Raw genomic sequence first — 25,873 nt, 5'->3', positions numbered from 1 at the left:
CAAACACTTAATGGACTGAACAGAGCAGATTAATATGAACAATCTCCACTGATGATCTCATTTTATTCAGCTCTACAGCACAATGTACAGCCTTATTTTAACCTGTTTTTTCTCAGTATTTTTGGATGGTAAGTGTTTGATTTGTTTGATTCTTTAACACTTTCGGTTTCACTTTCCACAAACTTAGCAGAAAATGAACATTTAATCACATGTCATATTCAATAACAATTATGGTCTCTCTGAAAATTATTTTATTTATTTATTTATTTGTAAAATGAGCCCACAACTTGGTTCTTCGAATTGCTACATTGTGTTTTAATGCTTGTATTAATTAGGTAATTAGCAATTAATTCTTAAATGTTTTTTTTTAACTCATCTTTTATGTTTATTCAGTTGTCTAAATGTGTGTGTTGTGTGATCAGTCTGTTTTTATTCACTCCTGATTCATCATTGATCATACTTGATCGTCACTTTTTATAAAATTATTTTGTATTAGGTTTTGTACATATTCTAACCACTATTAGAGTAATGTTATGTGCATGAACCTAAAGGAAAGTATTTTAGCTCAATTTAAATGTATTTGTTTAGTGATTTCAGCCAGTATGTTTCCTGTGTGTGTTGGGTGGGGGGGGGGGGGGTTGGGGTGGACCATCAGTCCGTATTTAAGTCTATGAATTAAGTGTTTGATTTGTTTGGGTTCCTTTTTGCTGGGAGGCAAGGTCTAATTGTGAGTGTTAATGACTAGTGATCCCCGGCACTTGTAATCTGTGTGTGAGTGAGTGAGTGAGCGAGTGGAGGTATGAGGGCAGTTATTTTCCTCATTTACATGCCTGTTACTGTAGCTAATTGACGGCAGTTTTGTATTTGGCTTGATTGGTATCAATGGTATGTACTTTTGATATTTTGTTTTTGGTGTGTATTTATTGTAGGGCATTTATAAATCTTCGTATGTTGGATATGTATTGACTTGCTGTGTATTGGGGGTTCATATGAGTTATTAATTTAATGAATGTGGGACAAAAGGGCCTTGAAACCTTGGCTGAATATTAATCTGTGTGTTGATGTGCTTACAGTTTTAACAGTTTACAGCTTGCATATTTATTGTTGAACATCTAACAATTTAAAAAAGCTTTCAATATCCCATGCATGATTTGTTATGATGGTTATTGACCTGCTGCTCCCTTCAGTGTTTTAAATGTAAGATTTTTGTATAAAAATAAAATTGTTATATTTTACTGAACCTAGTATGAGGTGGTAAAGCATTTTCTTGGTTACCTGATGCCCAAGCAAAATTAATGGTCCAGTAAAGAACCTGTATATGTGAGAGTGTTTGTATCTGACTTTTGTCCTGTTACTGTCAGCCCATAGAACCATAGGAAAGTTGTGAAATTCCACACTGATAGAGGACACTATGAAATGTAAGTGATCCAAATTTGGGGACTCTAACTCAAACCCGCTTGTACCACCAACAGTTCAACTTTTCATACACGTGTCAGCTAATAACTTTTGAACCATAAAGCCTAGAAACAATATAATTGTTTCCCATGATTCCCATGATACAGATGTCCTGTATCATCTTGGTACACTAATGACAAAAGTTATCAAAAGCTTAGACCAATCGGTTCTCGAATAACGCACCAACGAATAGACTCCTAAAAGGATCTGTGGCTATATCATGGCAAAGCTTTGGCATATTAAAAGGAAAATGGGTAGATGTCATCACCTTCATGCCCTGAGGGTACCTGAGCAGTTAGGACACAGTGCTACCTAGTGGTGCAGAAATCTGGAACATTACTATTTTTGTTTATGACTTTTGAATACTTCAGGCTAAACTTTTGATAACTTGAGATGAGCTGCATGATTAATCGTTAAAAGATTGCGATCTCGATTCAGACCCCCATGCAATCTTACACCGATCAGCTACAACATTAAAACTACCTGTCTATTATAGTGTAGGTCCCCCCCCCCTTGTGCCGCCAAAACAGCACCAACTCGCATTCTGAGATTATATTCTTCTCTTCACAATTGTACAGAGTGGTTATCTGAGTTACTGTAGACTTTGTCAGTTTGAACCAGTCTAGCCATTCTCTGTTGACCTCTCTCATCAACAAGGTATTTCCATCCACAGAACGGCCGCTCACTGGATGTTTTTCGTTTTTGGCACCATTCGGAGTAAATTCTAGAGACTGTTGTGCGTGAAAATCCCAGGAGATCAGCAGTTACAGAAATACTCAAACCAGCCCATCTGGCACCAACAATCATCCATGCGATTATCTAATCAGCCAATTGTGTGGCAGCAGTGCAGTGCATAAAATCATGCAGATACGGGTCAGGAGCTTCAGTTATTGTTCACATCTACCATCAGAATGGGTAAAAAATGTGATCTCAGTGATTTGGAGCATGGCATGACTGTTGGTGCCAGATGGGCTGGCTTGTGTATTTCTGTAATTTTCACACACAACAGTCTCTAGAATTTACTCAAAGGCAGCTCAAAAGCTATAAAAATGGTTCTATGCAAATAACCTTCAAACTGCTTGATTTAAAATGAAGATTTTGGTCCCATTGGATAATTCAGCTGCTTGCTTGGCTGCCTACTTTGCAGCCTAAGAGCTTGATCCTATGTATATCTGTTCTGTCTCAATACAAATACAGAACGTTTTGTCATCATAACGGCACAGATAATAGCCCTTTTCACACATGAAACCTGTTAAATTGCACTAAAATTACCAGATTGCCTTTTCTGGTAGATGTACCACATCTGCCAGTCTTCTATCTATTTTGCTACCATTCACACATCATTATCAAATGCATTTAAATTCTGTGATATCACTGAAAGGCTTTTGTTCCTGTGTACACCTCGTTCCCAAAAGGAGGCTAGTTCTTTTATCTAAAACAAGTTCTTGTAAGCCGTTGACAAATGTCTTCATCTGCTCAGATGAAGGGGGTTGCAGGGACCCTGTGCCCCAACTGGCAATCACTAACAAGGGGGGGCCTATTCATTAAAAAATTTCAGGGGCCAGACCATGTTTTTGGGCTGCATTGGTTGCTGCTACTCTATTCTGAGTTGAAAAATGGGCCAAGTGCATTTAGGTGCGGCCTTGGGTGGAAAGACAAAGACTGCAATGCGAGCTGAGCTGCTTTCAAAAATATTTTCATAGTGCTTGTTCACGTGTCAATTCTGGAGCTTTGTGGCTCAGTATGCTCGATTTACATACGAATACAATATTTACTATACAAATTCTAAGTCATGAAGAAACATACACTATGAGATTTCTTCTATAGTGCGCTATATACACAAGAAAAGCAAGTGATTTGTCATTGACAATCAGGAAAAAATTATTATTGAAATCAATATTTAATCCACAATTGACATTGCCTCGTTCACCAAGATTTTTCCTCCAGCACGCTGTGATTGGTCATGAGGATCCTAATGGCTTCAAGTACAAAATACCAGCAAACATAATGTAGAAATAAATGTAGGACTGTATTGTGAGGTTTATTACACAGGACACATGATCTCAGTTAAATCTGTGTACTGACAAAATTTAATCTAAATTTTCCTCTTTGTTTTTCAGGTGTGTTTGGCGTTGAGGCGGGTGTAATGAAGACCGTAATAGAGGGAGATTCTGTCACTCTAAACATTGATTATTCTAGAATACAGTATATTCTGATACAGTGGTTTGCACCTCAACGCTTTTATATAGCTCGAATAGATGGAGATGACAATAAAGTTTCATATGGGGATGATAAGATATTCAGAGACAGAGTGCAACTGGATCAGACTGGATCTCTCACTATCAGGAACATCAGAATCAAACACGCTGGTCAATATAAAGTAGAGATAATCAGCAGCAAAACAACTTCATACCAGACATTTAATATTATTGTCCATGGTGAGTATACATATTCTTTTAATCCATTATTTAAAAAGTGGCTTTAGAAGGCAACATTGTTTATTTCCATATTACTGAACATATGCCTATCACTGGCCTACAGTCCACAGCAATCTATTTAGCTATTGAATTCATCAATCTGTCTGAGATAGATTTATTATAAGGGCTTTTTTAAGGACTCATCAATTCGCACATGTGTCAGAAGGATACTTTTGGAGCATAGACTTCACTTTGGTTGCGTCACATTGTAAACAGCTTTTTTGGGTCTCTGTGTTAATGTGGCGTTTAGTTTGAACATACGTGTCCTCATGTTGTGCTGTCAGTTGCTAGTGTCAAGCACCCGCCCAAATGCATAAATGCCTCCCAAATAGTGTATATGAAAATGAAATGCACATTAACCATAATACTACAGCATTGCCTTTACAACCTTGACAATACAATTAAGCGATGTAAAGATAAAGTTTCAAAACCTTTCTATTTACCCATTTTTCTTTATTCACACATATAAACAAACACACGCGCAGAAAGGGAACAAATATGCTGCCCTGGGATTTCAAGAAGCCAAATAATGTACAGACTGTGATCTTATGGAAAGAAATTGGTACTTTTATTCACCAAAGTGGCATTCAACTGATCACAATGTATATTCAGGACATTAATAATGTAAAAAAAAATTACTATTACAAATTGAAAAAATTTTAAAATTTAAACTACTTCAAAGAGTTTTCATCAAAAAATCCTCCATGTGCAGCAATGACAGCTTTGCAGATCCTTGGCATTCTAGCTGTCAGTTTGTCCAGATACTCAGGTGACATTTCACCCCACACTTCCTGTAACACTTGCCATAGATGTGACTGTCTAGCTGATCCCACAAAAGCTCAATGGGGTTAAGATCCATAACACTCTTTTCCAATTATCTGTGTTTCTTTGCCCACTCTAACCTTTTCTTTTTGTTTTTCTGTTTCAAAAGTGGCTTTTTCTTTGCAATTCTTCCCATAAGGCCTGCACCCCTGAGTCTTCTCTTTACTGTTGTACATGAAACTGGTGTTGAGCGGGTAGAATTCAATGAAGCTGTCAGCTGAGGACATGTGAGGTGTCTATTTCTCAAACTAGATACTCTGATGTACTTATCCTCTTGTTTAGTTGTACATCTGGACTTCCACATCTCTTTCTGTCCTTGTTAGAGCCAGTTGTCCTTTGTCTTTGAAGACTGTAGTGTACACATTTGAATGAAATCTTCAGTTTTTTGGCAATTTCAAGCATTGTATAGCCTTCATTCCTCAAAACAATGATTGACTGATGAGCTTCTAGAGAAAGCTGTTTCTTTTTTGCCATTTTTGACCTAATATTGACCTTAAAACACACCAGTCTATTGCATACTGTGGCAACACAAAAACAAACACAAAGACAATGTTAAGCTTCATTTAATGAACCAAATATCTTTCAGCTGTGTTTGATATAATGGCAAGTGATTTTCTAGTACCAAATGATCAATTTAGCATGATTACTCAAGGATAAGGTGTTGGAGTGATGGCTGCTGTCTAGATTTTATCAAAAATTACTTTTTTCAAATAGTGATGGTGCTGTTTTTTTAGCATCAGTAATGTCCTGACTATACTTTGTGATCAGTTGAATGCCACTTTGGTGAATTAAAGTACCAATTTCCTTCCAAAACAGCAAAATCTGTACATTATTCCAAACCTTTGGCCCCCAGTGTATGTATATATATATATATATATATATATATATATATATATATATATATATATATATATAATATGTCCTACTTTTTTACGCTGTTATGGCTCATTCCAAATTCCAAGAAAACTGTAAATCTTTATAGTCATTTAAGTAAGGTGAATTCGCCTTATATGCAGAACAGTCAAAGTTCCTAGACAGCTGTCATCGTCGATGTAATGCAGCTGATTTTCAATCATTCTGTGTTCTTGTGCGCACATCCATGAGTCAAAGTGCAAAAAAATTCTAAAGTAACTTTAGTTGTGTTACTTTATGATACTACTATGATCACCATGAGTGCCAACTACACGATATATCCCACAGTGTTCTCAACAGTATTAAACTTCTAGCCAAAAGGCATCAGTGGCCCGGTCATAGAAGAATCTCAAAGGTGCAATTTCTCCAAGAAAACTCCACAGATACATGCTGGCATTAACCACCACTTGATATCAGGGTCATTTACCCATTTTCTGTATGTTCTCTTAAATTTTTACCACTTTGTCATTGTTAATATTTCTTTCACAAAAATCAACGAGCAACACCTGCAGATCGCGCACATTCAGACCTTACTGGTGAGTGCGACAACTCGTAGCTCCTCTGTACAGGATTAAACATTTTCTGTCAATCAGTGTTCTGGCTATTTGATTGAATGATTGTGTGCGGAGACATTTTCTTTATTTTAGTTGCATGGGCAATGGAAATTCTTAATTTTATCATTTTAAAAACCCACCAAAATCATTCCAAAGCAGCCCAAATTTTGACCATCTGCCCAAGCACATTTCCCCCGCACAAATCTATTTAAAGTAGCCCAGTTGGGCAGGAACCCACCTAATCTGGCAACACTGGTCAAGCAAGCCTGAGTGTGGTTTCTTCTCAGTACAGCTGCACCTTGTCTATACAGCTAGAGTTTCGCTTATCGTCCCCAGCTGAAAACAGGTGGTACTTCAATCTTAAATTGCTCCAGTGGTAGGAATATTCTTTGTTATGGTCCAGGGCATGATTAATTGCATTTATTTTTTTCAACATGTTCTTTTTTATATAATTAATCATACTGAATTAATGGGTTAAATCAACAGCCCTAATTTTAAAATAGTTAATAAGATTTTTAAAAGTGCATTTCATTTGTAGTGCATAGATTATGTGAGAGTGCAGATTTGTATTGTGGTCTCCTGGTAAAAATGAGAAAAATGTTGGCCCTCATCACCTTCAAGGTTGCCCATCCCTGATCTAATATTTCAGATTTAAGATCCTCCCCTTGCAATGTGAACAAAGTCTATCAGTGTTTAGTAAACTTAACCTGTGTGTGTAATTGTTCTTGTAGATTCTCCACGTGTATCTCGTGAACAGACAGAAGACCTGAAGTCTGTGCCAGTGACAGTTGGAGATTCTACCACTTTAAGCACAGATTTTAAAACACATGGAGATGAGCTGATACTGTGGAGGTTTGGACCTGAAGGCCATCTCATAGCTAAATGTGATATAGAGGACAATAATATCTCATATGATGGTACGGATGGGAGATTCAATGGCAGACTACAGCTGGATCAGACTGGATCTCTCACCATCACAGACACTAGGACCACAGACACTGGACTTTATCAACTACAGATCTACAATAACATAGGGACCAAATACAGGAGATTCAGTGTTTCTGTCAGTGGTGAGTAGCTCAATACTTTTAGTGAAGCAATTATTTAATTTAGATTAGCAGTCTGAATAATTTAGCATCTTAAAATGAGTTTGTAATAGATTCAATTAAATAAAACCATGAAAATCTTAAATTAGTGAGCTATTTAGTGAAAACAAACACTCAAAGAATATGAAATTATATAATAAATAATTGGACCTGTGCAATGCTCAATGAAGCACTCCGTTGGGAGAAAGATGGGCAGTAGATTAGTCTTGCAACATTAATTGGTAGTGAACCACTTTAAGAGTTTAAGTTTTAGTTAGCAGAAACAGAATAAATACAGAGACTAAATATTACTGTATGTTCTGCCTCTCTATATGAAGACATTAATCCATTGATAATCAAGGTTGTGGCCAGTGAACAAAAAAATTAATCTGTCAGTTTTCGCTATTAGACCCACTTTCACTTTCAGCTGTAAATATCGAAGGATCCTATTATTTCCACTAATAACAGTGTCTCTTTACCGTTACAGATGGGGGTCTGTCTTCAGGTGCTGTAGCAGGAATATGTGTTGTGGTACTATTTATAGCTGCAATTGCTATTGTTATTTATTATCAGCACAGGATCTCTCAACTAAAGACACAAATAAGTAAGAATTACCTAAAGCTGATAAGACAAGAGAAAACTAATATGCTATATCATGCTACAGTAAGTGGCATTAATATACTGTATTGCTGAATCTCTGTCTGATTGTACAGAACTGAGAATTTTGAAAACTCTCCCATGCAGTGTTTATTCATGTTGTGTTCTTCTGCCTTAGGAGTCCATAGAGCTACTGTATATGTAATTAGTACAATTAGAGTTCCTCAACATTGGCCATTTTGTTTAATTGCAATTATCTTTAAATCCTTAAATCCTTCTCCTTTGATGAGGGTAATTGACTTTAGGTGCTGCCAACCCAGTGTCTCCACTGGATTGGAATTGCCTGATTATGGTTGCCAAGAGCAACTATGACAAGCATATGGCTGGCTCGCCACATTTCCCCCCATTAATCAACAGTCCGGAACTGTGGAAAGACCAGGGTATGAGTGGATGGAGGGAGGGGGAGGGATTTTCTCTCTCCAGACCCTGGCCTATCGTGAAACATGTGGGAGAGACCGTCTACATTTCTGTTGACTCTCCTGGCTTGATATTTTATGGAGAATTGGAAGTTCTGGAGAGCAAAGAATGCATCTTTGACCTGGACCATCCATTAAAAAGGTACATAGTCAGTGATTAGGGTGAAACTCCATCCCAGAAGGTAATATCACAACTCCAGGACTGCCCACTTGATCACTAGGGCCTCCCTCTTGACAGCTGCATAGAGAGCCTCTGCAGGGTTCCGCTTCAGACTGATGTAAACAATCAGATGTTGTTCTCCTTAGAAGTTCTGGGAAAGGACAGCTTAGAGCCCCAACTCTGATGCATCAGTTTAAAGTATGAATTGCTGAGAGAAATCAGGGTCATGGAAGACCGGCTCAGAAGTTAGGGCATCCTTCAGGGCTGCAAAGGCTTTTCCTGCTGTCTCTGCTGTCTCTCAAGTTGTCCTTTCCAGGTTGGATCTGTGAGGGGACAGGTTAAAGAGGAGAAGTGGGGGATAAAGCATTGAATAATATCTAGCCAATAGGGTTGCCACGGTGTACGGTGTTACCGGTTGTACTCTGTACAAGGGACAACACCGGTGTGAAATTTTATACTGGGTAAAATCAAATCAAATCACTTTTATTGTCACACAACCATATACACAAGTGCAATAGTGTGTGAAATTCTTGGGTGCAGTTCTGAGCAAAATAGCAGTCATGCAGTGATGAGATATATACCAATTTACAATAAACATCAGATTTACACAACACAATTTAAAATAATAACATACAATGTACAGTATACAATACACACAATATAGAATACACATTATACAATAAAAAATAGTATATATAGTATATATAAAATGTACAGTAGGTTGTATTGTACTGTATTGACATTCAGGCTGTCAGTTGATAGTTGCCAGTGTGTTGTTAAGCGAGAATATAATTTATGACAGGCCAGTGTGAGATAATAAGATTAATAAAGTGCAGTGCTGATGTATATTGATCATGAGAGAACAAGAGTTCAAAAGTCTAATTGTTTGGGGGAAGATGCTGTCATGAAGTCGGCTGGTGCTGGTCCTGATGCTGCGATACTGCCTGCCTGATTGTAGCAGTGAGAGCAGCCCATGGCTCGGGTATATATGTCCTGGAGGGAGGGAAGCTCACCTCCGATGATGTGTCTGGCAGTTCGCACCACCCTTTGCAGGGCTTTACGGTTGTGGGCGGTCCAGTGAGGGAGGCAGCACAGAGCAGATGTAATCTCCGATTAGTCTCTCAAAGCATTTGCTGATGATGGGGGTCAGAGCAACAGGACACCAGCCATTTAAGCAAGTAATTTTGGATTGCTTTGGTACAGGCACAATGGTGGACTTTTTTGAAGCATGTGGGGACCACAGACAAGGAGAGAGAAAGGTTGATGTAAGGGGGTTCAGTGGAAAGGAGGAGGCGAGAACCGGCTTAATAATATAAATAATAATTTAATAAACAATTTAAACAAAACACACAACTAAAAACACACAGTACAGCTGCCTGCAATTCTCTCTCTCTTGAACTGTCGTCCCTGGCCGCCTTTATCCCTCGCGCACCCCATCAGGCTGATTGGGGACTGGGTGTGTCTCATTCCAGCCCGGCCCCGCCCTCTTCGGCTCTACACTTGAAAATGTCCGTAAAAACACCAGCCAGTTGGTTCGCACATGCTCTGATGACGCAGCCCGGAATGCCGTCTGGACCCGCGGCTTTACGGATATTCACCTGGCGGAAGGTTCGGGTTACATCTGCTACAGAGACGGAGAGTGAACTAACCTCTGTAGCTTCGGCCATGAGAGCTCTCTCTGAGAGGGTGGTGTTATTTCCCTCGAAATGAGCATAAAATTATTTAGCTCATCCAGGAGAGAGGCAGCAGTGTTCATGGTGGAGTTTTTATTCCCTTTAAAGTCCGTGATGATATTAATTCCCTGCCACATGCTTCTAGAGTCAGTGGTGTTAAACTGTCCTTCAATCTTGTTCCTGTACTGGCGTTTTGCTGCTCTGATAGATTTGCGGAGGGCATAACTGGCTTGTTTATGCTCCTCCACATTCCTGGAATTAAAAGCGGAGGTCCGTGCATCAAGCGCCATAGCAACATCGCTATTAATCCAAGGTTTCTGGTTGGGGTAGATCCGTATTGTTTTGGTTGGAACAACATCCTCTACGCACATTCTGATGAAACACGTTACACTATCAGCGTAAAGCTTGATGTCGTCATCAGAGGCGACCGGAACATCTCCCGGTCCGCGTGATCAAAAGAGTCTTGTAACATAGAGTCTGACTGGTCCGACCAGCACTGGATCCTTCTGAGGGTGGGTGCTTCCTGTTTCAGTTTCTGCCTGTAAGCGGGCAGAAACATAATGGAAGAGTGGTCCAATTTGCCAAATGGTGGGCGGGGGAGGGATTTGTAGCCATCCCGGAAGGGAGAGTAGCAATGGTACAAACCCAGTCCCCTCGTGTGTTAAAACTGATGTGTTGGTAGTATTTCGGTGCTATTGACTTGAAGTTGGCTTTATTAAAGTCCCCGGTCATAATGAATGCAGCCTTAGGGTGCGCGGTTTCCTGCTTGCTTATGATCCCATACAGTTCCTTGAGTGCCCGGTCTGTGTCGGCTTGTGGCGGGATGTACACAGCAGTGATAATGACCGCTGTGAATTCCCTCAGTAGCCAGAATGGTCGACACAGAAGTATGAGAAATTCCAGATCAGGAGAGCAGAAAGACTTGATCATAAAACATACACCACCACCTCTGCTTTTACCTGAGAGGTCTTTTGCTCTGTCTGCTCGGTGCATGGAGAACCCCGCGGGTTCGATGGCTGAGTCTGAAATCTCCGCAGACATCCAAGTTTCTGTAGGGCAGATAATGCAGCAGTCCCTCGTCTCTTGTTGGAAAGAGATCCATGCTCTCAGCTCACAGAGCTTGTTGTCCAGAGACTGAATATTTGCCAGTAGAATACTGGGTAGCGGGGGTCGATTTGTGTGACGTCTTACTCTGATGAGAACGCCGGCTCTATTTCCCCTTTTCCTTCTGTATTTCAAAGGGCTCTGCTGACAAAGGGCTCTGCTGCCGTGTTTGTAAACAGTGGGTCGGCATTGAGGAATTTGATGTCCGGTTTATGGTGTGCAATTGCAGAACCAATGTCCAAAAGTGTTTGTCTGTCGTAGACAATAAGGCAGACAACATCCAAGACAAAAAACATAAGAATTGTAAACAAAACAAACAAAAAACTAAAATGTTGTGTCGGAGCTCGAAACGCAGCAGCCATACTCTGCGCCATCTTGAGTCAACCTTTTTGATTGTAAAAGGGGGAAACATTATGAATGGAACTTCCAATATCAATACAATAGCCTAACAAATATAATAGCCTTAAATAAAGAATAGTTGCCTAATGAAGAGTTTGCGACCCATGATAAATGAACCTAAGTAACGCATTGAAAGCCATATGTTCTTTACCAACGTATCAAATTACACAGGCAGCAAAGTACGCGCACTGACAGAAGACATTTAATTACAGATATCGAATATAATGTGCATGGTGGGTAACTGTAAGACGTCTCGTATTTGGAATGACACATGAAATGCTGTTAGACACACAGACACGTGCTTGAAGAAATACACTTTATTATATTTTTAAGAACAGATGAAAGAAAAGCCGTCTATGCGCATGTCTGACGAACTGTTTGTTCAGAGGCGTGCAGTCTCATTGAACACACATATGTAAAGGGTTCTCACTGTTTCTTTGTTTCAGTTTTCTGAAAAATCTTGCAAGAATAGTATCATCTATGAGAATGCTGTAAATGACCTCAGACCATTTCAGCTCAGGAGCAGAGCAGTTCGTTGTGAGCGCAACTGCTGGGTCACTTAATATATACCCTGTACATCTGTGATTAAATCATAAAATACAAAAACACATAACTATAACCCTCCCAGTCCACCAGATATTGCAAAACATAACCCCGACATCTCGAGTCTAGATGCTTGTGAACTTTAAATGCCTCCTCGCCATCAATCATCAGGGGGAGTGGTCTCTGGTCGTGAGTCACGTCGTTTCCCCTCGGACCACCAGCAGGTTTAAGCAAGGACACATGAAATGTAGGAGAAATACGATAATTAGCCGGGAGCTCAAGTCTAAAGGAAACTGGAGTAATCTGTTTTATAATTTTGACTGACCATTTGACTGAGGGTGATACCCAGAAGTGAGACTCACATTGACATTTAACTGTTTGAAAAAAGCCTTCCATAAGTGGGATGTGCATTGTGAACCGCGGACCGAAACAATGTCTTCAGGTAGTCCATACAATCTGAATACAAATTGGAATAATAATTCCGCAGTTTCGAGAGCAGTGGGTAACTTGGGTAGGGGAATCAAGTGGCAGGCCATGGAAAAACGATCAACCTCTGTAAGTATAACGGTGTTTCCTTGAGACATGGCTAGGTCTGTAAAAAAGTCTAAAGCTATATGAGACCAAGGGCATTGAGGTATCGGTAGAGGTTGAAGCAGTCCAGCAGGTGCTGATTTAGATGATTTTGAGATAGCGCATACCTCACAACTGCGGACGAAGGTACTTGTATCCTACACCAGAGTGTTCCACCAGAACTGATTTTGAAGAAGTTTGATGGTGGCCTGAATGCCAGGATGGCCAGAAAACAGGGAAGAATGGACCCAGTGTATCACACAAGGTCGTAAGACCACTGGTACATAAATTCTGTGAGGAGGACTATCGTTTGGAGGTGGGTGTGCGGTATTGGCTCGTGAAATCTCCTCCATGATCTCCCATCGAACAGAAGCAACCATGACTGAGGAAGGAATAATCGTCTCACTGGTATGATCCTCGTTGACACAGAAGATATAAGTCATATAATAAACGCTCAGAATGCTTGCCAGGGCAGAACAATACTTTGCACTGATCCTATAGCGTTCAGTGCTTAAATAGTCCACAGGTGATTAAACTAAGGAGAAACAGGTGTGACAGTTTTAGAATTCGGGTGAAGGAGCCCTTTGGTGACATTCAGGAGAAGTGACTCTTTCCAAGGGTGTAACAGTGCCAAACACAGTAGTTCACCCTTTCAATGACTGCATAGACCTTGCCAGGTGGCCAGAAACTTGGAGTTGGTTTCTACAATCTACTTAAGATTACGATGCTTTTGGGAAATGCAGCCCAGGTTGATTATTCGCTGGGTGCACTGCAATTCCTCAGTTAAAAATGACCACCCACACCTCTGGGTCCCAACCCTCATGGATGGCCACAACCTTGAAGGTGTGCAACTAGGCCTCTATATCATCTTGCTCTGTGAGCTTTGTCAGTATGTGGTGCATTGACATGCGAGTGTTCGATAATGCTATGCACCCAGCACTCTCAGCTCGCAAATGAGATACCACACGATCTGTCTGATCCAGGCCGGTGGCAAGCTGTCCAGATATATGCTGCTGTCTGAGGATGACCTCCTCCAGATTCCATATATTGTCCTCCATTTCGGGGGACAGATTCCTTTCTGTGGGTAAAAGAACAGAACAATTGTGAGTTCATCTGGTCTCAGCTCAAATGAAACCCGCATTCTCCACCAATGTGGTGTGGTTTTGAATGAGGCATAAGACAAACAAGTATGCTTTACACCCTAAAAATTTTCTTTATTGAATTTAGAGGAGGCGAAGGGACGGAGGTAAAAGTGATGAGTAGTGCAGGCAGATGAGAATCATGGGATCCAAGGTGAAATGCTGTGGATGCCTGCATTGGAGACCGGAGTTCAGGTGGTGAGTGTGTTGAGGAAGGGTACAGGCAGAGTGGAGCACTTGGCCTTAACAGTCAGTCGGCCACTGTAAAGATGAGAACAAACATTTGATTTCTCCTTCGAGATCCTGCTCCTTCAGAAGGCTTCCAAAAATAAGAGAATTTTCATTTTTGGTGAACAAATCCTTTAAGAGCTTCCCATCCAGTTTCTCCACTCTGCTGATTCTGGTTTGCAGAGGCAATAATGGCAAGCACATGGCTGACTGGCTACAACCCTCCTCAGTGTGAGACACTATTAGAACCAGCTCATTAATTTTTGTCTACCTTAATGCAAATAATGAGCATCTTCTAGTGTTGTTATGGTGTGTAAAAAAATCTCTGTTCGTCTGGGAAAGGAGGAAGCGTGAGCCGAATCTACAGTATATTCAACAAACTTTAATTACAACACAACATCAAACTGAAAACACGTCAACATAAAACGCTGACGCACACACTCTCTGCTTCGTGTGCGTCTCTCTTCTCTCGCTCTCTGGCATACCTGGCTCTTCCCTTATCTCCATCCCGCTGATTAGACAACTCGGCGCCGGGTGTGCATCCTTACGGCACGGCCACGCCCTCCTCCTCGTCATACTCCACCACCCGATTCAGGCCGGGGTACTAACCAGATGCTATCCGAATGCTGCCCTTCTGGCCGTTCCGCCATCCGATGGTCCTCCCCGCTCCTGTGAATCTAAGAGAGATGAGGGGAGCGAGCGGGAGAGAAAGAGAAAAGAAAACGCTCTTCTTCAGCTCCCGAAGAAGGAAAAACTTGATCAGCTACTGATACTGTGAGCTCTATAAGAGTGTCTGTTTAAAATTCTGAATTTACAGCAGTTTCTCTGATTAAAATATGTTTGATTTCAACTGTTGTAATTCTACGTATCATTATGTTATTAATGTTAAATATACCTTATGTTCAGGATTTAGTGCATTCAGTGCACATTTACCTGTTCTAATGTCTACATTTCTCCTATATTTCTCTATTCTATGTGGAGTTGATACAGATGAACTGAAGACAGCTTTAGTGATGAAGGGAGAACCTGTCACTCTAAACGCTGATGATGCTCATATACAGAGAGATGATGTAAATGTGTATTTTGGAGTCGCTCTTTTAGCTAAAATCAGAAGAGGAGAGGTCTCATCTGATGGCGTTGATGAGAGATTCAGAGACAGGCTGCAGCTGGATCTGAATGGATTTCTCATTATAACAGACAGCAGAAGCACAGACACTGGAATTTATGAAATGAAGCTCATCAGCAGCAGCAGAGAGATCACATACATGAGATTATTTGCTACTGTCAGTGGTGAGTAAACAACTTGTTTCATCTAGTGATGATCATATTTAGATCAGAGCTCTGTTAACAATTTTTATGCTATGAAATTAAAAATGGTTTCACACTTGATTTGTTTCAGAATTGTGAACTTTATGTGAATGCACTAAACAAACCTTTAAGGTGGTCTGAGTACAGTTCACTTTCAGTCTGCGATGCAGATCACTGATAACATCCATTCTGAACTCGAAGCATCTTCATGATGATAAATATTTTTGGCTATTATGTGTTACCGTACAGCAGTAATGACAATAATTAAATAATCTTTAATCGGTTGTATTTGAAACCACTCCCTCAGAGCCCCTCAGATTTTTGAGTCGAGTCACAAAAAAATAAAATAAAATAAAATAAAATAAAAAAAGACTAAATGTTTCCCTGATACCTTTTTACTGACAAACAGGCACAGATTATTTTATTTTTTTTAAAGAAAAAACAGCCCCTGAAACTGAAAAAATAAAAAGAACTTTCAGCGACAGTGACACAGTGTGACACTCTTTCCAGGGATTTATGTCGCCTGTTTCCACATGAAAAAAAAACAAAACAACTGTGAGCCTCATGATATGCTTTTTTTTTTATTTCTGTGAGTGAAAATATAATTTACTGTAAAAAAAAAAACATAATTAGACATAAAACATGATAGTGTTCAAAATATTTACTGAGAAAGTTTAACCTGTTATTAGACCAGATATTTAATTACAATTGCTTGCATTTTGTGTCTGAAGCGTCAAACTGAATCTCAGAGTGAACATAGTTTTTAAGGTTCAGTGTTTTCAGGAAATACATTTTAGATGTGGCTTTACACCAAGATATGAATAGCAGTCTAAATATTGTAGAAATTTGACTGCAAGTGACACAAGGGCCAGTGATCTCTTTGTTTGAGTAACTGTGACTTTTTGTTCTCCAGATGAAGAAGTGATCAGAAAGCAAGTGACGAAGGGATGTCCAGTCACTCTATTCACATTTACTGAAATAACGGAAGATGCTGAGATAATGTGGAGATTTGAAAACACTGCCATAGCTAATAAAAACAAAACGGACAAAAAAATCTCATTAGAAGATGTTGATGTTCTTAATGGGAGATTTAAAGGCAGACTGCAGGTAAACGAACAGACTGGATCTTTCATCATAACTGACAGCAGAATCACAGACTCTGGAGAGTATGATCTAAAGATCACCAGCAGAAGAGCAACTGTACACCAGAGATTTGATGTTACCGTCCATGGTGAGTAGCTCAGGTTTTTCTATGTGGTAATTATCACATTTAGATGACCTCTCTGTCGACAGTTTAATGCCCTGAAGTTGCCTCATGGATTTATAATGTTGGCGACATATCTGATGCTCTGTTTGCACTTAAATATTCCTCATGTTCAGTATTCAGTGCTGTGAACACATTCACCTGTGCTAATGTCAAACATCTCTCCTGTATTTCTCTCTTCTAGCTGGTGTTGATACAGATGCGATGACAGTTTTAGTGATGAATGGAGAACCTGTCACACTAATCACAGATGATACTCGCATACAGAGTGATGATGTGAACGTGTATTTTGAAGACACTCCCATAGCTCAAATCAGAGAAGGAGAGATATCATCAGTTGATATGAGATACTTAGGCAGACTGCAGCTGGATCAGACTGCTGGATCTCTCATCATCACAGACACAAGAACCAAAAACAATGGACTTTATAAATTGAAGATAAGCAGCATCAATGAAGAGATCACATATAAGAGAATAATTGTTACTGTCATTGGTGAGTAAATTAACTGTTTTATTGTAATAATTACAATATTTTGATCAGAGGTTTAAATGTTGTTTTTCTCATATGCAATTGCAAAAATCTTTATTCACATGTCTAAATTTGGTCTGTCCACTGGAGTGACACATTCTGCTCTAGGCCATGTCTGGTGGGTTGTTCAGGAGGTTGAGCAACCGACAAATATTATAGGGGTCATGTCATGAGGAATCAAATTTTCCTTGACCTTTTAACATATAAGTGCTGATTGCACTTTAAAAACATACTGTAAGTTTCAGAATTAAAAACATCCTCCTCGATGCATAAAAAGCATTTACTGAAACCAAGCTGCAAAAACGCCTCGCTCTCTACTTCTGTAAATTTCTGACATCACACAGGGTACTCCTTAATGCTTGACCGCCACCACAGCAAGACATCAACACCTACTTTTATATCATCACACCCTATGCCCTAGTAAGAAAACATACTACTTTTGCCCATCTGGACTTTCAATTATTTTTCCTATGAAAACATGCACTAGACAAATGTCTTTGACCGTTACCACCATTTTGTGCTGCTTTTAAAAGACGCTGTGTCGAGTTATTACTCTTAAAATGAGACACCCATTCTGTTTCATTCTGCAGCGCTGGTCTGGCTCTTTAAAATGTAAACGTGTCTTGGATGCGTTCTTGCGCCCAGCTGTGCTATTTTAATTTGTGAATTAATGTAAACATGCACTAGATGGACATCATTGACCCTTTTAGTGCATTTTTGGCGATGTGCGCTGCTTTTTAAGTGCGGAACAAGTTTGACTAATTCAAACTCATCTCATTCGGCTCCATTCCACTGCTGCAGCTGGTTGAGAGAACCACATCTCATCTGGTGTGTACACAAACATGGAAGATGTGAGATGTCACGGCTGTGAAGACCAGCGTTTCTGCTCTGGCCTTTGTTGAAGCATCCCAAAAAAGAAAAGAGCGACTAAAGTTGAACAATTCCTGATCACATCAGTGCAGGATGCATGTGCAGTGCTCTCACCATAGATTCCACTATGTGTGTGTGTCATGACTGTTTAATATTTATGGTTTATGATGCTGCTGGGCAGTTTGATTTAGATGCAATGTGTTGACTGTACGTTATGTGTAAAACCCGAGATATACCACAGTATGTGCTGTATTTGATAAAAGGTGCACTTCTCGACAGTTAAAACAATACATTTGTATAGATATGCATGCAAGTAGGATGAATACTTTTCAGACATACTTCAATCCGGGGAATTGGGTATTTACTTGTGACCCCAATATATGTTGTAATAACAATTCCAAAAATAATCTGCTCAAGTAACAATTTGTTACTATATAGACCATTTCAATTGTCGGTTGGGAGGTGACATTTGGGTTGTTTGGGTTTCATTTTTTTGTCAATCTTTTTCAAAACAACAGCGGGGGGCACTAACAGTCGACCGGAAAATACTTCAGGACCAGCGCAGCACTCACAGTTGAGAAGAGCCGTCCGACACACGGTTCATTGCCGTTCCTTTAAATCCAGTGTTTTGAACGTGACGACTCAGCACCTGAGGCATTATGGGATCGTGAAGTGTCCAGTTTTTGCGCAATTTAAATTCTCACCGGAAAAAGTAGGTCATCCGGGTATATCTCGCTATCTGTTCCATGAATACTCTGGATTCAGAGTCAAAATCAAAAGTAACAGTCAGTATCTGGTGTGACCACCAGCTGCATTAAGTACTGCAGTGCATCTCCTCCTCATGGACTGTACCAGATTTGCCAGTTCTTGCTGTGAGATGTTACCCCACTCTTCCACCAAGGCACTTGCAAGTTCCCAGAAAAATTTTTGTGGAATGGCCCTAGCCCTCACCCTCCGATCCAATAGGTCCCAGACGTGCTCAATGGGATTGAGATCTAGGCTCTTCGCTGGCCATGGCAGAACACTGACATTCCTGTCTTGCAGGAAATCACGCTCAGGACGAGCAGTATGGTTGGTGGCATTGTCATGCTGGAGGGTCATGTCAGGATGAGCCTGCAGGAAGGGTAACACATGAGGGAGGAGGATGTCTTCCCTGTAGCGCTGTTTAGGCGTCTCACAGTATGGACATTGCAATTGATTGCCCTGGCCACATCTGCAGTCCTCATGCCTCCATGCAGCATGCCTAAGGCACGTTCATGCAGATGAGCAGGGACCCTGGGCATCTTTCTTTTGGTGTTTTTCAGAGTCAGTAGAATAATGGAGTAAGTTTTTATAACTGTGACCTTAATTGCCTACCATCTGTAAGCTGTTAGTGTCTTAACGACCGTTCCACAGGTGCATGTTCATTAATTGTTAATGGTTCATTGAACAAGCATGGAAAACATTGTTTAAACCCTTTACAATAAAGATCTGTGAAGTTATTTGGATTTTTACAAAATTATCTTTAAAATACAGTGTCCTGAAAAAGGGACGTTTCTTTTTTTGCTGAGTTTAGATAATTTCAGCAAATACTACACCTGATAATTTATTACAGTTGCTCATAGTTGTATTGATTATTTTATTTTCAGTATATTCATTCTTCCTATTTGGATTGATGATTTTATGTCTGACTCTGAAGCATCAAACTTAAACTCAGAGAGGGAACATATTTAAGGTTTAGTGCTTGTTTGATTTTATCAAGAAAATCAACTTAAAATGTGGTTTAAATGTAAACTAAGTAACGTGGATCAGTGATCTCCGTTGAATGTTTACCGATGTTACTGACAGTGTTTTATAACTTTATGTCTTAGTAACTGTGACTGTGTGTTCTCCAGGTGAACAAGTGATCACAAAGCAAGAGATGGAGGGATATTTTGTCAATCTAAACACTGATACTGAAATACAAGAAGATGCTGAATTAGTGTGGATATTTGAAGACATTGTCATAGCTAACAAAAACAAAGAGAACAAAAAGATCTCATTACATGAGGATGCTCTTGATGGGAGATTCAGAGGCAGACTGAAGGTGAACAAACAGACTGGATCTCTCACCATCACAAACACCAGAATCACAGACTCTGGAGAATATGACCTAAAGATCAACACCAGAAGAGCAAATATACATAAGAGATTCAACATTATTGTATGTGGTGAGTTGCTCAATTTAGTTTTCAATGTAGCGATTGCATATAAAAATAAGCACTCCGTCACAGTTTTATGCCCTGCAGTTACCTCAACTTTGCATTAAATTAAGCTGATTTTAAGTTAAGATACATTCTTGGAATGACGGGCGATGGAACACTGGGGTGCGTTTCCCAAAAGCATTGCCAAGGCCCCGGTAGACTCACGGCGAAACTCAGAGCTCAAAAGAAGTTTTAAACAGCTGAGCAACGACAAACTGTCTGCGAACATTCAGACACCAGAGGCGTTTAGCAGATAAAGAAACGCCGTATATTGTGTTAACATGACCACAATTTGTCAGATTATTAAGTATAATCGGTGTAAGAACATTCATGTAAACATGATGTTCATGCATCAGTTAGTTAATGACTTCATGCATCACTCTTTGGGGAGAATTCACATGTGATCAGTAAAAGTAGCTGTTTTAACCACTCGATGATGATTTAAAGAAATATATATGCCGTAGATACTACATACTGCATTCATGGCCCACTCTGTTTGCAGCCATAATATGAGCCGATTATTACACTTTATGAAGACACTGTTACTGCAAAGATGGGTGTATTAAGGGTGTTAATGGGCAGAATACAGACAAAAATGCAGTATAGCCTTTAGCCAACTATAGTTAGAAGTTTTTATCGTTTCCAACATAGTTAAGCAATATTGTGTTTCCTGAAACCATAGTTCCAATAAACATTTGCAAACAGCATAGCAAAGTTGTGGTTGGAACTACAAGCTCTCTCCACCTATGGGTAGAAGCATATTTTTTTGTTAATTTTAATGTGGACGTTATTTGACTTCCAAGGCTTCTACTGTGTATCTTTCATGCCATACTGTATATACACTCACCGAGCACGTGGTACAAATGGCGGATATGCAACATAATTACTATGGTTTGGGAAAACAGTCCAGACTTGCTAGTTAATTTCTCCAACGATGCATCGTAGTAGTTAATCAGTGAGTTACGTTCTTGCACGGGACTACGTTTGCCCAGTAGTCATAGTATATTGTCACTCACTGCATCTCAATGTCAGTGATGGGGAGATTCTGTCACTCTAAACATTGATGATACTGAAATACAGAGAGGTGAAAGATGATTTAAAATGACGTTAACTTTTCAGGCCATTTTTCCTCAAATCTGAACATCCACATAATGCTTTAGTTTGATTAATATAAATATTGTTTAAGTTAAAGGGGATAGTTCACCCTTTAACTACAATAGTTCACCCTTTTTACTGACCCTCATAAAAAACTATATGACTTTCTTTCTTCCGCTGAATAAAAATGTCTGTCTTTCCAACACAATAGCAGTGGATAGTGACTCACTTTAAAGCTGAAAAGGGACCCAAATGTGTCATAAATGTAGTCCTTGTGGGTCAAGTCTTCTGTAGGCAAGTCTTGATGTTTGTTGCATATGTATAAGTTCATGAGAGACGTTTGTTCACGCGGGAACTTGCATTGTTTATCGCTAAAAACAACACAAGTTGTCATGTGAGAACATTTGTGGGCGAACCTCCTTTTGAGGCAGCAAATTTCTTATAAAAACGACAAATATTTAGAAAAAAATATTAATTATGATTAAGTGATCCAAAAAACACACACACACACACACACACACAAAATGCATATATATCAAATTACACAATGGTTTCAGATATTTGATTTTTCTTTCATTGTCACATGTGCTAAACATTTGAAACAACTTTTTTACTGAAGAATGTTGTGCTAATTTTGCAATGTTTCTGTGTTTTCCGTCATGTTTACTGAACTTTTGTGTCTTTAGGTTTGTGTAGCTGTAGCATCAGATATTATGTTGTCTTTTTTACTGTCTGTGATTTTTATTAATTTTTTAATTTTTGTAGGACGTTCCAGATCAGGCAGTGTGAATGAATCAACAATGATCAACATGCTTCCACTAAATATAGCTGGTCATGACAGAGTAAATGAGTCGGATCCTTTGTTGAATGATGGGGTAGCTGATGGAGAGAATGAGCAGCTGGGGACTTCTGTTTGAGATAGACCACGCTCACTAGTGTGAATCACTACAGATGCACCCATTTTTGAAGACCTTACTAGTACAAAGTATCTCGTTTTATGGTGCTTTCAGACAAGTAGCTCGCTTGTGCGGCCCATTTTCCAAAAGCATCGTAATTTAAGTAGTACTTGAAAATGGTCGTAGGTTAACGAGTGCTATTAAAATGAAGCAGTGATTGTGTAAAAGAAATGTATCGTTCTGCACACAGCGATTGCCAAACAAAATGCAATTATGTAGTGAATTAAGTTGTACATTTAAGAAAATATTTTTAAATATTTCCAGCGAGGTAAATTACAAATGTTTTTAAAGTTACACACAAATATAATGAAGTTGCAATGACGAGCAGCACTATACGGTCACATTTCAGCACTTCACGTTTATGGACAGCGTCTCTTAAGTACCACTTAAAGCGTGTCCTTGCACATTCATGTTAAGTGCAGTTTTGGAAAATGCATGTAAAATATAACGAACGTTCACAAAATTGCTTGTAGAAAACTCTTAACCACCAAAGATCAATCGTTATCGGGAAACGCAGCCCAGGACGGTTACTGAGATTAAGCAAGTAGTATTCGGCTGGTCATGTGATTCCAATATGGCCGCCCCCATTTGTGGACCCTCTCCATGTAGAATAAAACAGCTTTAATAAGGTTACTGATATGACTGGAGTCTTCATTTTAATGTGAGTGCTCATGATTTCTGACATATATTGCACAATTACAATTCATGTATTTAGGAGTTAAACTTTTTTAATGGGGAAAAAATTACTGAGTGCACCTTTAACTTTTACTTGAGTCATTTTACACAAAGATATTTTACTTAAAGTAGCTCATGAGAAAAATACTTAAGTAAAAGTATTAAAGTAAGCGTTATCAAATGTATTTAAATATCAAAAGTATAAGTATATAGCTTTGACTAATTCTAAAGAATCAAATTGATCAAAAGATTCAAATCGCTTCGCTAAATGAATCGTTCATTCTGCTTTCTGAAATGATTTGACCGATTAAAAAGAATCCGATCCGACTCAAATCATTCTTTCTCTAATCGATTCGCCAAATGAATTTAGCGACTTTCTTATTGATGAATGTTGTGCTAATTTTGCAATGTTTCTGTGTTTTTCATCATGTTTACTGAACTTTTGTGTCTTTGGGTTTGTGTAGCTGTAGCATCAGACGTTATTCTCTTTTTTACTGTCTGTGATTTTTGTATTTTTTTTAGGACGTTCCAGATGAATTAAGTCCAATTTTTGAACCAGTTTGGCCGATTCAAAGGATCAAATTGATCAAAAGATTTGATTATTATTTCGTGAATCGATTCACTAATTGAATTAAGTCCACTTTCTGAACTGATTTAAACCAATTCGAAAGAATCACATCGATCAAAAGGTTCGATTCAAATGATTCATTCACAAATCATTTCTCTAAATGATTCAAAAGAATCCAATTGATCAAAATATTACACAAACAATTCACTAAATGATTAGTTCAGTCCACTTTTTGATCCAGTTTGACGATTTCAAAAGGATCGAACTGATCAAAAGTTTCAACTCAATCAATTATTTCGCCAATCGGAGCACACCATCACCAATCTGTGTGCAGTTTACATTTGCAGCTGTTATTTGTGGTTTTCAGTTGCAAAAGTAATGTAAAAGAGTATCGGAGTAAAAGTATTTATTTATTATGTAAAATGCTGTGAAGTAAAAGTGAAAGTCAGCAAAAATATTCATACTTGATTAAAGTAGAAATATTCAAAAAACGTACTTAAGTACAGTAAGTATTTTTATTTTGTTACTATACACCTCTGGTCAGCTGTTAAACATTTTTGGCTATTGTTTATGTTACGGTTATGCAAAGCATCACTGCGTGGTACAGAATACACGTTCCTGTCAGAGGTTGCACTGCGAATACACGCATTATTTGTCTCTCGGTTGGATATGAACAGGAAAATTTCCATTGTGGTTATTTTGTATCCGTCGTTAGTTGGCTTTGCATTATTTCTGTATTTAAAAGTGTCTGTTCTCGCAGTCACAGAGCTCTTTCTCTCATGCATGGTATGGCGTATGCCCATACAGCAGAAAGAGTGAAGCAATAGTGTTTTCAACTGTCAAAAAGCTGCTAACGCTGCTCTGATAGCACACATACATCACCCAGACGTCTATTTGATGTGTGTGTTTAGATCTGGAAGACATCTATATGACGTATGTCAAAAGTGTTGTCTTGGATGTCAATAAGACGTTCAGCAGATGTCTTTGAGATGTTTATGATTTAGAATGTTTGTAAATCTGATCTTTTTAAGATGTTTAGCTGATGTAAGATACTTTCCAGATCTAAAAAGGACATCTCAGAGATGTACGTGTGCTGGGTATCTGGGTTGATTCTCTCTTGTATAGATCGTCGATAGCACACGTATGTCTCTGAGATGTCTGTTTTAGATCTTTTCATCTGGAAAGCATCTTACATCTGCTAAACATCTTAAAAAGATCATATTTACAAACATTCTGAATAATAAATGTCTCAAAGACATCTGCTGAATGTCTTATTGACATCCGAGACACCACCCCACCATAGCGACCCGATGTGAGTACTACAGAGTAGTATCAGTGCACCTCTAACTGTTACATCATCAACATTTGAATGACATCGTCTATAACAAAACATATTTCTGCCTCCTATGTAAATCAATTTAGTAAAAATAAGAAATCAGCTTGCTCTTGAGTTGTGAAACTGAAGAGTGAAAATCTTATTTGGTTTTTGATAAACAGTGAAATATGCTTTCGTTGTATATCTTCACAGGTAAGGTCACAGGAGTGGCCGCTTTAATATCACGGGGCACCTGTTAGTTTCCACTCAGATAAGGGGTGCCCCGAACTCAGGGTAAAATTTTTATGTTTCTCTTTTTTATTGTTACTTAGACTTTTATGTATATTTTCTTTTCTTTATCATTTCTTTGAATTACCACTGAGTATGAAATGTGCTATAAAAAATTTACTTGACTTGCCATGCCATGCCGGAACTGCAATTTCATGCATACTTTTATTTGTTCGGGTCTTAAAAAGATCTTAAAAACTACTTGATTTGGTTTTAAAAACTCTGCAATAACCCTGCTGAACAGTAATCTTACTCACTGCATAGATCATAACAGGTTAATGTTAGATACAACCTACTGTATATTTTGTATATTTTATATATACTATTACTACTTTATTGTATAATGTATATTATATATTGCGTGTATTGTATACTGTACAGTGTATGTTATTATTTGTATCTTGTGTTGTGTGTAATTATGTGTATATTAGATATGTAAATTGTGATGTGTAAATCTGATGTTTATTGTAAATTGGTATATGTCTCATCACTGTCATGACTGCTATGTTACTCAGAACTGCACCCAAGAATTTCACCCACTGTTGCACTTGTGTATATGATTGAGTGACAATAAAGTGATTTGATTTGA

The 25,873-nt window shown here is 38.9% G+C and overlaps 1 protein-coding gene across 1 annotated transcript; it reads left to right on the top strand.

Annotated features, from left to right (window-relative positions):
• On the top strand, positions 1-25,873 carry LOC127454052 (uncharacterized). Its single transcript, XM_051720992.1, has 9 exons — positions 1-128; positions 3,576-3,893; positions 6,952-7,290; positions 7,793-7,909; positions 15,176-15,484; positions 16,416-16,733; positions 16,951-17,259; positions 20,040-20,354; positions 22,248-25,873. Exons 1-9 carry the CDS (start codon positions 83-85, stop codon positions 22,397-22,399), a joined length of 2,223 nt encoding a protein of 740 aa, XP_051576952.1. The 5' UTR covers positions 1-82; the 3' UTR covers positions 22,400-25,873.

The sequence above is a fragment of the Myxocyprinus asiaticus genome, chromosome 2 (genome assembly GCF_019703515.2).
Source record: "Myxocyprinus asiaticus isolate MX2 ecotype Aquarium Trade chromosome 2, UBuf_Myxa_2, whole genome shotgun sequence".
Lineage (NCBI taxonomy): Eukaryota > Metazoa > Chordata > Actinopteri > Cypriniformes > Catostomidae > Myxocyprinus > Myxocyprinus asiaticus.
The sequence above is the reverse complement of the archived record's forward strand: the minus strand, read 5'-3'. Positions and strand labels throughout refer to the sequence as shown.

What these genes read in the sequence shown, in the direction of transcription:
- LOC127454052 (XM_051720992.1), top strand. Translation starts at nt 83, where the DNA reads ATGTACAGCCTTATTTTAACCTGTTTTTTCTCAGTATTTTTGGATG. An exon ending in TCAACTAAAGACACAAATAA is followed by an intron (nt 7,910 to 15,175) that starts GTAAGAATTACC and finishes TTCTATGTGGAG; the next exon opens with TTGATACAGATGAACTGAAG. An exon ending in ATTATTTGCTACTGTCAGTG is followed by an intron (nt 15,485 to 16,415) that starts GTGAGTAAACAA and finishes TTTGTTCTCCAG; the next exon opens with ATGAAGAAGTGATCAGAAAG.